We start from the raw sequence: 12,963 nt of genomic DNA, 5'->3' as shown, positions 1-12,963 counted from the left end.
TCACAATTTAGAGGCTTCTGTCGATGACTGTGGTGGTAAGATTCAAAATTTTAACATATCAACCGAGATCGATAAACTAGGGATAACAATTATCGCACTTACCTATAGCCAGTAAACTAGATGCGTTATAACGTGGTATGTTTTGATTAAAAGTGTTGAGCTTTTCATTTGAGATCTAAAACATAATCCTATAAATCTTTTGTGCAATCATGAGTGTGTTATAAAAGATTGTCATTACATTTGTTGTACTAAATAAATGAAGATTTCTCCTGGTTTACTCAAAAGCGCTTTTTTAATTTGTCTTTATGGCGTCGGAGTATTATTTGAACGATCGGTGTTGTAATCCTTTTGAGAGTTGGAATCTCATTTTTAAAAAAGTGGTTCGTCCGGCGACTGATACTATGAAACAATGTAACGTTAGGATTAGATGATGGCATTGATTATTGCAGTTCTTTCATGTCGAAAAAACTAGAGGTTGGTGAAGCAACAAACCATGATGCTCGTAGTGATCCCTGGTGCTGAGTGTGAGGTGACCGTGAAGACTTGGCTTTAGCTTGACTCATAATGACAACATTGATCAGGCTGATAATGATGTGTAACTACCAGCTGCCACGGATCTCCCATTGTCCTTATCATTCCGTAAGTTTTTAATTATTTATACGTTACTTGAATACATTTTCTAGTATGGCCCCATATGTTTCACTATTATTATTCTTGAGGTTCCATGATCATTTGATAGCGAACCCACTTGGCATCTGAAATCAAGCTCGGGATCCCAAGTTGGCGCTTTGCAACTCAATTACCCGTAACAAACCATACGCATTAGAATTGTTAAATCAATCACCGATTCCATCGAAGAAATTGAATGATAATCAATTTTTGAACAATAAAAATAAATCGGGTATCCGACAGCTTGAAAAAAGTTTTTGCTTTCTTCTTCAGATGAGAAGAATCGATTGACTGACGATGGTGAAAATTTTCGCTCTCTCAATTAAAATGTTTGTATGATAAATTCAACGATAAAAACTGAAATAAGTCTTTGAAAATACAAAGTTTCTAACATTAGTACCTGTAGAAATGGGTGAGGGCAGTATTTGTGAAACTATGAATACATCAAAGACATTTGTCGTCAATAGTAGCAAAAATTTGGTTGAAGAAACAGGTTTACTTTCTACACCTGAATCGAAATTAGGTATGGGTAGCGTAAAATCGATGTTTTAAATACATGAAAACTAAATTACTCAACATTTTTGTATAGGAGGACAATTACTGATCAGGTAAAATTAAAGTTGAAAATTTTACAGCGATGATGAGTATAGTGCTCAATGCGGTATGAAAACTTTGTATCAATTTGAAGTGATGATGGTAATCGGATACACGTCCAAAAGACTTATCCTGTCTAACTTAGAAAATTATACCAATGTTTCTGTGAAATAAATCCTGCTGAGAAGGAGTCGGATTTTCAAATTCGCTTCTTTGCGACCAAAACATTGTGTGTTAGCAGGGGCAAGTGGAACACACCATCTGCGTGTGTACGATTCATCAAAAGTGAAGTTAATGATGTGCAGTAATTATCAAATTAATTAATAATTATAAATGCGTAATTTTAAGTTTTACACGTTATTGTTATTTTAGGTGCATAATGTTTATTCTTTGACAAGGAACACAGAAAAGCCCATTAAACACTACAGCGATTACTGAGCATGATTGCATCATGTGAAAATCCATCTTTTCAGTGTTATTTAAGAGTGAATGTAAAACTTGTCCTGGGGTCGATGAGTTGAGTAAAGTTTTACTAAAATGTTTGAGGACCGGGGGAAATCGAGAATATTACATATAAATATTGGATATCAAAACCGAGAGTAGTTTAGAAACTATTATTAAGCCTACAAGAAAATTTGTGGAAAAAATTTTGTGAGTGAGTTGAGAAATTCTTCTACCTCTATTCGTTCATTAGCTAAGGTAATTCGCTTGAGACATTGAAAGAAACATTGAAACCAAACAGAAATACGTTATTATTTGGCGATTTTGCAGAAAAATTATGCCTTCGTGGTCCAAGATGCGGCAGTTGGCTTTCACTGCAATAATACTCAAGCAACAGCTTTTCCAGTCGTTATTTATTATAAAGTAAATAACAAACTTGAACACACAAAAGTTTGGTAATTATCTCAGATTCTAACAAACATGATGCCGTTGCTGTTCATGTTTTCATCGAAATAATAACTGATTACGTGTGAAAGTCTTCCTGAACGTTGCTAACAAGATTTATTATTTTCTCTGATGGGGCTCCCTCAACAATTTAAAAACTTTAAAGAACTTTGTAATTTATATTACCACAGAGATGATTTTGATATTCCTGCTGAATGGCATTTCTGCGACTGCCAGGGAAGGTCCGTGTGATGGAATCGGTGGTGTGCTCCAAGCGACTGCAGCAGGCAGGTGCTCCAACTCGCGGTGAACAAACAAATAACGTCACCAGAAGAACGTTTTTTGAATGGGCTTCTGCACCGGATAACTTTGCCGGAATATTATAGTGGTTTTCCCCAGAAGAAAAGTATGACACAACAGTAAATGATTTAAATGATCGATCTTTGAAACGAAACCGATTACAGGAACTCCAACAACTACATTGTATAATTCCAGGACAAAAATGGTCGTTTACTATTTAAAAGCTTTTCGAATTCGAATGAACACAGAATTTGTAAAATATTTAAACGACAGAGAAAAAGTAATTAATTTTAGCTGCATCAATTATTGATCTATACTAATTACAGTCATCGATGAAGCCTCTAAATTGTGAATGTAATGCCACGCGTAAAATCGTTGAATTGTATTTATCTCATTATATAAATAAGTTGTATGAAAAAAGAATTTTTTTTCCATTTTTGAAAATTTAACAATTTTTTTCAATTGAATAAAAAAAATAGAAAGAGAAGTCACCAACCTGCCTGGGTTCTACAGGGATAACTGTGGAGTTGATTAAGAGTTTATTTTAGAAAAAAAAATTAAAAAAAAAAAATGTCGAACTTCGAAAAATCATTGATTTTTGTCAAAAACTGAAAACAATTCCATAAGTGATTCTGACTTACAAAAGTTTTATTAATATTTTTATCGGAAAGTACATCTAAAAACAAAAATTTTAAAAAAGGTACTCTAAATGTTTAGTTTTAGAAAAGTTATGGCTGATTTGAAAATAAAAACGCCATTTTTGAAAAATTCATAACTTTTGGAGTTGGGTAAAAATTCAAAAATTCTGAGAACCGTTTCATGGGGTGAAAAGGATGTGAAAGTCAAAATATATTGAATATTATATTTTTCTCATATGTTTATATACTGTTAAATATAGTATATTTTTTATCTAATAATATACATATTTTCGCCGATTTAATATATTTTAATATAATTTCTGTTATATAATTTTTGCATACAATATCTTATATTATTTTACATTTAATAATACATATTGGAAAATACAAGAAAATATATTGATGTATTATTATAATTTTGTATTAGATTACATTAAATAGATCCAAATATATTTCTTTTGAATGTATAAAAATATATATAGCGTAAAGTATATATCAAAGTAATATATGATAATCTATATAATTGAAAATTATATGGAATTTATGAGTATCCCTTTAAATTTGATTCATTATTAAAGTTTAAAATTATTGCCATAATGATTTTAGACAAAAAAGTCAAATTTTCAATCTGTTTCATGAGGGGGAAAGTGTGTGCTGTGGGTTAAAGTACGCATTTCAGCCTGAAATCTTTATTTTTCTTTATAATTAACATTCCAGCAATTTTTTTGCAGATTTAAATTGCGTTAAATCTGCATTAAAAAAAAAGTTAACTTCATTTAAGAAATAAATTTTTGCCCCAAGAAAATCATTTTGAAGAGTATCATTATCTTGAATCTTGACGGAAAATTCTCGAATCCAGTAAAATTTACTTAAATCAGGAAAAGTTTCTCTGTTCAAGAATTTATCTATATTAATCACGACGGTAGAATTCTTCGCAATAAGTTTCTTGGAGTAAGAATTCATCCCTTGAACCAAGTAAATATTTTTCTGTGTGTATTCAGGTATTCTCTACATGACAAAGAGGTATTTCTACCAAGTTTTAAGTCTATAGGTCTAATAGTTTCAGAGATATCGTGATGAATCACTAATGTATAGGTGCACAGCAAAAAGATATTTCGATTTAAGTACGAAATTCTTGTCTGAAGAATAATAAAAAAAAAAAGATCAATTTAAGAAAATGTTGGACTAAGAAATTCAATTTATCTACGCAAGGAATATTTATGATTACTTTAAACTATAAGACCCTTGTGTAATTTATTTTTTATATTATTTTTATTTTCGTCAACATTAGAAATTCCAAGAAAAAAAACATTTTATTATATTTAATATTTTTGTGAACACAAACAATCAAACGGAAACCGAAAATTTTTCCAAAATGTTAATTGGCTCCTTCTTGATTCTGAAACATACAAAAAAAATTATATTTTGTAGGAATTTGCACACTTACTGAAAAAATTAAAGGATTTTGAAAAATCAATAAAATTTTATGAAAAATAAATTGAAAAAATGGTAGAAGTAATGTTTTGAGCACAAATAAATAATATATAATCATAATAAATAATACACTGATAAAAAATTTAACTTGGCTCAAGAGCAAGAATCTTGAACCGAGAACACTATTGTGAAGAAAAAGAATTTCTTGAGTCAAGATATAATTTTTTATTCAAGAAAATTTTCTTGGATTAAGAATTTTTCTTATTGACTCAAGAAGTTTATTTTCTTCAAAATGGTATTCTTGGTTCAAGATTCTTGCTCTTGAGTCAAGTTAATTTTTTTTTATCAGTGAACTAGTACTAGAAATTGTTTCAATCAGGAATTAAGTTCACGAGTTCGTGAAAAGAAAAATCAGGAAAACGGTTGACCCTAAAGGTCATCCCTGCAACTTCCCGCTAATTTCATACTTAAGCGCTGAAAAATTGCACGTTACGTTTTTGAGCTTTTCGATCACTCAAGGATCATGCAGAGATCACTTAAAAATCACTCAGGCATCACTTTATGATCACTTGGTGATCTCTCAGTGATCGTTGGGTGATTTTCATCTGATCTTCGAGTAATCCCTGAGTAATTTCTGAGTGGTCTCTGAGTGATATCTAAGTAATCATTAGGTGATTTTTGAGAGATGACTGTATGATCTCTACCCAGTAAAAATTGAGACTAATTAAAAATTAAAAACAAAAAAATTGATTCGGGAAAAATTCTTGGAATTTTAAACTCACTTTCTTCCCGAACAGATTTAAAAGAGTATCCAAAGAAATAAACGATACGATCAAGTTTTTTTGGGGTATTTAAGCCGGAAAATCTATTGACCGAGAACTCGCAGGGAAAAAAATAATCGGCAGGATGTAATTTTACCGGAAGAAGTTAGCTGAGATCCATTGGAAAGTTTTAAAGTTAATCTTCAGGATCTTAATGTCAATAGGGTATTTTACCTGAATGTCAGCAGCAGCCTGGGTTTTCTTTCGCATATCGGTCATCATGTTGTTGATAGCCATTCCAAATAATGACTGCTTGAATTCGGCAGGAAACTTTTGTTTTACAGCTTCTAGAAAATGTATTATTGAAAATTACGGTAAAGCTAGACTTTTGTAGTTCCTGATTGAGCAACCCTGAATACAAATATTGATTGAAAAAGATTAAAAATGATGAAATTTGAATACTTTTCAATCAGGGAAAATGATGAGAAAATAATTTCACATGTCAAGTGCTCGTACGGAATAGGTTTTCGAAAAGATTTAAAGGATCGTAAAGAATTTTGAATGACTGAAAATCAAATTATTCTAAATATTTTGAATAAACAAAGATACTAACTGGTAGTTACTTCACAATCTATGACATGAATTTACAGAATTTTTATTAATTAGTCACCTTTAATTGCAGCCAAAATGTTTTTGTCTAAGCCTGGACGTTGGGGTGCATTTTTGTCGATCTTGCTCGCCCCTCCTTTAAGATTGCTTCGCAACAAGACATCTTCTTCAAACAAAGCCTTCACCAGACTTACACCCATACTTTGAAACGTGTCCCTACTATCTGCTGTATCCCATTGGTTGCGTCGAACAAACACATTCGAACCAGGATGACCGATTTCTACCTGAAAAATAGAAAAAATTATTTTTTTACCTTCTCGCTATAGAAATTGATCATTTTTGAGAGCTCTGAGTATTTATTTCCAGTCTAATTTTCAATTATAGAGATTCTATTCGATTCTCACGTGTTAAACTCCTTGAAGCTTATAACACTTACTTGAGCATTGAGTTCCGGCTGAAGATTTTGATTTCCGAGTTGGCGTTGAAGTATCTGAGTCTGTGATTCTTTAATCGTTCGAATTTCAGAAACCAAGTCCTTCAACACTTGCTTGATGGATTGATTATCTAGAATAAATCGAATAATGATTACTCAATCATACTTCATAATACGGAAGAAAAATTTGGAGACATTGATCTGGGAGTGCGTGAGAGTTTATGGCTAAATTTAAAGGTCGATTTCAGAAACGTGAGAATTTTCTTAGGTTTTTAAGAAAATTAATAAAAATATTTTAGAATTTTTTCGTACAGAAGTTGATTGAGGATCACTTAAAGTTTATTTAGACCATAAGCCGTTCTAAATGTAAGAAAATTGCACAAAACTCTTGAAAATTCTGAAAAAATGCAGTTTTTATGATAAAAAAATTTTGTTGCTTTAATTCAAGTACAATTTCTGTGTATTTTCATATTTTGAAATCGTACTTGAATTAGAGCAACGAAAATTTTAACTTCCCGCTTTTTATTTGAAAATCGGAGATTTTAAAAAAAAAAAAGATAGGGAAGTTATTGATTTCACCCCGATTTTCGAAAATCGAGTTCTCACCGGATCTTCACGTTTTGAGGTCCTAAGAAGCTATTCTGACTAGTTTCAGCGTGACGTCCCGCCGTGTGTGTGTGTGTGTGTGTAAACAAAATTTTTGTCGTACGATATCTCAAGAACGAATCAACCGATTGAGACCCGCGACACGGCGTTCGAAAGGGTTTACCGAGACTTAGATCTGAATATTTTTTGGAGTCAATCGGTCGAGCGATTTCAAAGATATTCAAGAAATAAAAATTAAAAAAAAAATTGTTTTTCCGTTTTCTTTAAATAACTTCGAAATTTCGCAACCAATCGATTGTTAACCTTGTATGTATTTTTTTGTGCATAAAAAATTGCGTTGAATGCAGTCAACTGGATCAAAATCGAACGACGCGTTTAGAAGATATCGCAGTTTAAAGTTGTACCAAACAATGTTTTCTTCAAATAAGTATCAAGTTTTAAAGCTCAAAAAGCTCAAAATTTGTAATTAAATTCCGAGCTCAAAGAGCTCGGAAAATCAATATTTTGAGCCCGAAGAGCTCAAAAAAACAGGAAAGTTCTTCTTTTGAGCTCAGAGAGCTCAATAACTTTGAGGGATATTTTTGAGCGCTTTGAGCTCGAGAATTGCGGGAAGTTCCCGAGTCGAAAATCTAACTCCGTTTTAACCGTAAAAGTTTTCCAACCCTTTGAAGTCTGATTTGCCGCCTAAAAAGAGGTCTGTTTTGACCGTAAAAGTGTGCGCGGCAGAATAAGTACGGTTAAAACAGTCGTATTTGATTCTGTTTTGACCGTAAAAGTATGCGCGGGAGAATAAGTACGATTAAAACAGGCGTATTTGATTCTGTTTTGACCGTAAAAATGATCAATAAGTTATTATTATAATTTCTTTTACTTGTGGATATGGATTCAAGCTCCAGAGTCTCTGACATTTTGTTTTTGTAGCCGCAAAAATTCAAATTGATAAAAAATTTTTGTAAAAAATTTTACATTTTTAAAATTAAAAATTTCATAGTTAAAAATATAATTTTATATAAAATTTACTTATAAATTATATAATAGTTTATAATTTATTTATTTATAATTTATTTGTCTATTTATAATAAATTTTTATTGAAAAAAAAAATATATCATATCTTGGAAATTTTATCATTATAACTCTCTCATCTTTTGGCATTCATAAAATTATTTTGGAAAAAGTATCGTGTTTATTAAATAGTAACTGAGTAATCACTAATTTTTTTTATATAAAATAGTTATATATTACAATTATTATATACATTAATTTTATTAGTAATTAAATCAAACCTATTCGTTATTGTTTGAATTAATAGGTATGGCAACGTACAAATCATCTCCAACTTTAACTCCAAAACAAACAGAAACCAATCGATTGATATCAATAGATATAAAATTGTCCATCTTTAAACTTTTGTATAAATATGGAATATTGTACTGAACATTTTGATTATATATCACATTAAATGCTCTTTCACTCAAAAGTGTTTGGATTATAACTTGGTGAACAGGTGGACGATGATTTAGACAATTATTCTCATTAATACATTGACAATAACTCAATTTAACAAAGCAAATGATTGAACCAAGATGATATCCAGTGTGATCTCTATATAAAGCATACGATGAAGAAGTCTGTAATGCTCGAGTATATCGTTCAGAGACATACAATTTGCCATTTTTAATAATCGTAGGTACTCTTGAATTTTTGGAGCAGGTAAAACATTTTCTAGAGCTAACTGAACATTATTAGGGATCATATAATCATCATTGTAAGTTTTATATGAACCTATAGTATAACAACTGTTCTGTAATCGTTCACAAATTTTGTTATTATGCTTTTGTTTGATACAAAAATCTTTGATTTTTCCTTCCGGTAGCTCATCAAAAATCTTTTGAAGTTTTAATTGCTGATTATGTGACCTTACTATTTGTGAATCGATGTGTCTAGTTCCGTTAATTACATTCAAATATTGTCCGTTTAAATCTTCATATCGAAAACAGTCATTCGCCCACAATGGTCCAAGGGCAAGGACACATTTAGGTAGATGTATAATGAGATGAACGTTGATAGAACAGTTTTTCAATCCATATAATACCTCAAATTCACTTACAAATTTGTGCAAAATGTTAGATGCTACATTTACATCAATATTTGATATTGAATCTGAATTTAAAAGCGAAATTCCGGCAACAAATAATGAAAAATGCTCAAAATACACTCGTTGCATCACTCCATTCATAACTGGTAAAGCGTAGTAAAAGAACCAATTTTTAAGTTCGGATGCTTTCCAATGAAGAAGATCTTCGGTTGAACGAGGCATGCGGTGTACGAAACTTGGTGGTTTGATAGCAATCAACCGATTATTAACAATGTCTGACGCATCAACCAATGAGTATGGTTCACCCCGATTACTGGAATCAAACCATAATGACAATAGTTTTTTTACTACACCACCAAAAACACAATGCATTTGGTCAATAGCAGTTCCAGTAATAAAATCAGGCATTAATTTCGATAAAGCGCATGGTCCTTTGACACCCATATGCGTAGAGTTACTATTTAAAGCAATTTCTGCGAATGCGACACTTTGTCTTGTTGTTCGCATCTCGGGATCCGGAGTATATCGATAAATGTGCGTATGAGATCTGCCATCAGCTGTTAGATTATAAGTTTCACCAGGCCATAAGCATGATGGGCATCCATAAGCGCCCATGTAATAAGTAAAATTAAAAAACTGACACTTAGCTGGCAGGTCACACGTTCCAATTAGTAATACTGCTTTGATCCTAATAATCTGATGATTAGCTAGAGTAATATCAACGCCATTAGATAATTTTTTTAATTGTTTGTAGAATTTCGCAAAAAAATTATTGGCATTAGGTTTTTCAGATCCAAACCACAATCCAATCAGTAATAGATTTGCACGTTTAGTCCGCTCAGCAAAAGGTAGTTCATTAATACTCAAATAAACTGGCCACATGCTGACTTTCGACGATTTATAAACTGGTACACCATCGGTGTACCAAGTTAAAGAAATATTATTTGGGTTTGCCAAAAATTCATTGTCAATAAACTTTTGATACAGACTCCCATTATATACATCAGTAATATTAGGATTATTATCTCCTAAATGATCATGGAAACGATGTTGCAGGCATTCGTAGAATCCCGGTCTGCTGTAAAGTTCTTTTAACTGTCTTTTTATAGGAATTTCAATAAAATAAGCTTTTTTTTTTGATTGACAATCATCACAGTGTATCACACTGATCGTGTTAGGTGTACACACGTACTGTATTGTGGCTCTGTCTATTTTCATAAAATTTCCTGATTAACATTGAGTGTTAAATTTGTACTATCACTTCATTCCTAGTGTAACAACATGGGTTGTAATTTATAATTGGTTGAATATCTGATAAATCTCAAAGTAATTCAATAAATTCGATTTTATTAGTGGATAAATTTTGAAGGTTAGGCTGTGAAATTCTACTTGTTCACCCGCGCAGTATTCCACGCGCAATCTAGTGTTTACGCAGGCGTACATTGAGTCACATAAAATAGTGTATGTGTATGTGTAGTGTATAAACTAAATTCGAATTACGGGCACAGTGACTGGTATATGTGTGCTCAGGCACAGCTTATTACTATACAGCTTATTGCTATAGAAACTTTGTTTACTCTGAGCTGCGTCTGTTTATTACCTATATAAACTTTAAATACACTTAGTAATAGTATCATCTTATTATATCACTGATGACGGACTTATGTATTGCCTGTAAAAAACCAACAAATACTCCAGCTGTTTGTTCTTCTTGTCAACGGACTTATCACTTAGATTGTTTGCGAAATTGTATGAAAATCAAGTCATTATATCACTGTTGTGCTACAAATCTCAAACATTTATTGACAACTGGTGAGATAAAGACTCGTAGCAAGTCAATCCCCGATAAACAAACAAAAAACCAAATAATTTCTCCAGCTAGTAATAAAGCAGTCACCAACAAACAAGCAAATACACAAAAAACTTCATCAACAAGTTTGAAATCTCCTCTCACATTACAACTAGGTATCAATATTGCAAAGACCTCAGAAACTAAAGGCAAAGATTCAGGATTGAAAAATAAGCATCTCACTAGAAGTTCATCTACATCTAGTAGTAAATCTGTTACTTCACCGCTGCAATCACCGATAACGCAGTCTACTTCATCAATCGCTCTCACTGATTCAAACATGTCCTTAGATTCAATAGTGTCTAAGGCAGCTCTCCAAAGTCTTCCAGAAAACTGGGAGACACAAAATACGGATGAAAAACTGACTTCGATGATGAACTTTTTTCTTACTTCTAATCATTCGATGACTGAGAAATTAAACTTGATCGATAAACGATTGGATTCACTGCAGCTAAATGTTTCTTCAAATACTGCCAGTATCTCGGAACTCAGAGAAGAATTAAATATTCAAAAGTCAAAAACAGCAACTGATTCAAAGCTGTTTATTGATGAATTATCAAAGCTCAAGACACAAGCTATGCTTTACATCCAGATAGCTCATCATCTACAAGAACTTCTTCAACATCAAAATTAGTGATCTCAGAATTCCCAGATGTTGTAGCTGCTAGCTTATCTCCTTTGGATATCACCGAAACTGTCTTTAATACACTGAAGGTTCAAAATTTAAAAAATGATATTTTATCAATCCGCAAATTCGAAAATAATAATAAACCAAATAGTGCAAATGATAAGCCCCAGAATAAAAATTCTTCTTACTTAATAAAATTAAAATCTACTGAAGTTCGCGATTTCATAATTAGTGCCAAAACATTTAAAAACAGTAAATATAAAGGATATTTTCCCAACTTTGGTTGAGAAAACATTCAGAGGTCTGATTCACGTCAATGAATTTCTAAATTCCGATACTTATAAATTACTTCTCAAGACTAAAGCTAAAGCAAAATCTCTAAATTACAAATATGTTTGGGTACGAAATGGTTTAATTTTTGTAAGGAAAACTGATGAAGTTGAACGTATTATTATCAGATCTGATTTAGATTTAGAAAATTTAGATTAACATAAAAAAGATTTAATAAATGTTACCAATGATAAATTTACATCTCTAAGGGTATTAAGTTTTAATATAAATAGTATTGTTGGCCATATATCTCAATTAACTCAGCAAATTGTTGAAAAAAATCCTCATATCATTGTTTTAGTGGAAACCTGGCTAAAACCTGGCATTAATAATGATCTACTCACTTTTAATGATTATTCTTTATTCAGAAGAGACAGAAATCTGATACATCCAGCCACGGGTCGTTATGTACAGGGTGGGGGTGTAGCTTGCTACATCCATAAAACAATTAAAGCTAAATTACTGTACTCTTCTGTTTCTGATGACATAATTCACCTGAATATATAATGTTAGAGCGTTATGTTGTCCTGTGGTTCGCATATGTTACTAGCTGGTGTCTACAGACGTCCAAATGGACCCATACGCTGCATGAATTTTTCAATACCTTCATGAAATTTTCAACAAATTTTACAAAATAATAATTATAGCAGGAGGAACCTAAACTGTAATCTATTAGATAACACTTGGACAACAAATCATCTAAAGACATTCATTTTATGAATCATCCCTATATTGTATACCTTATAATACTACACATCATAGTGGACATGGCGATTCATGGCTGGATGTAATCCTAGTAGACAATATTAGTAAAATTAGAGTACCTTTCATAAGTCAACATCTCCCTTTATTGCAGGTCATGACTATCTGTATTGTGAATATCATCTAAACTTGTCCTAAACTACCAGATAAATTTACATAACTTTTAGAAATTACAAAAATTGTGATCATGATGCTTTAGCAAATGCCTTGGAATTGTACCTTAAAATTTGATGATATTATTATAAAAAATTCTGATCCAAACGAATTGCTTGATCTATTTTTTAGAAGTCGAGTTTTAGAGATATTAAACAAATATGCCCCTGAAATTACCATTAAAGTGACTGGAAATTCAAACTCTTGGATTACCAA

General features: G+C 31.6%; 1 protein-coding gene across 1 annotated transcript; it reads left to right on the top strand.

Moving 5' to 3' along the window:
• Positions 1-10,206: 10,206 nt before the first annotated feature.
• LOC123273911 (TBC1 domain family member 5 homolog B-like) lies at positions 10,207-11,508 on the top strand. Its single transcript, XM_044741397.1, has 2 exons — positions 10,207-10,394; positions 10,503-11,508. Exon 2 carries the CDS (start codon positions 10,678-10,680, stop codon positions 11,506-11,508), a length of 831 nt encoding a protein of 276 aa, XP_044597332.1. The 5' UTR covers positions 10,207-10,394; positions 10,503-10,677.
• The last annotated feature ends 1,455 nt before the right edge of the window (positions 11,509-12,963 follow it).

Source organism: Cotesia glomerata, unplaced genomic scaffold, assembly GCF_020080835.1.
Source record: "Cotesia glomerata isolate CgM1 unplaced genomic scaffold, MPM_Cglom_v2.3 scaffold_16, whole genome shotgun sequence".
Taxonomy (NCBI): domain Eukaryota; kingdom Metazoa; phylum Arthropoda; class Insecta; order Hymenoptera; family Braconidae; genus Cotesia; species Cotesia glomerata.
The sequence above is the reverse complement of the archived record's forward strand: the minus strand, read 5'-3'. Positions and strand labels throughout refer to the sequence as shown.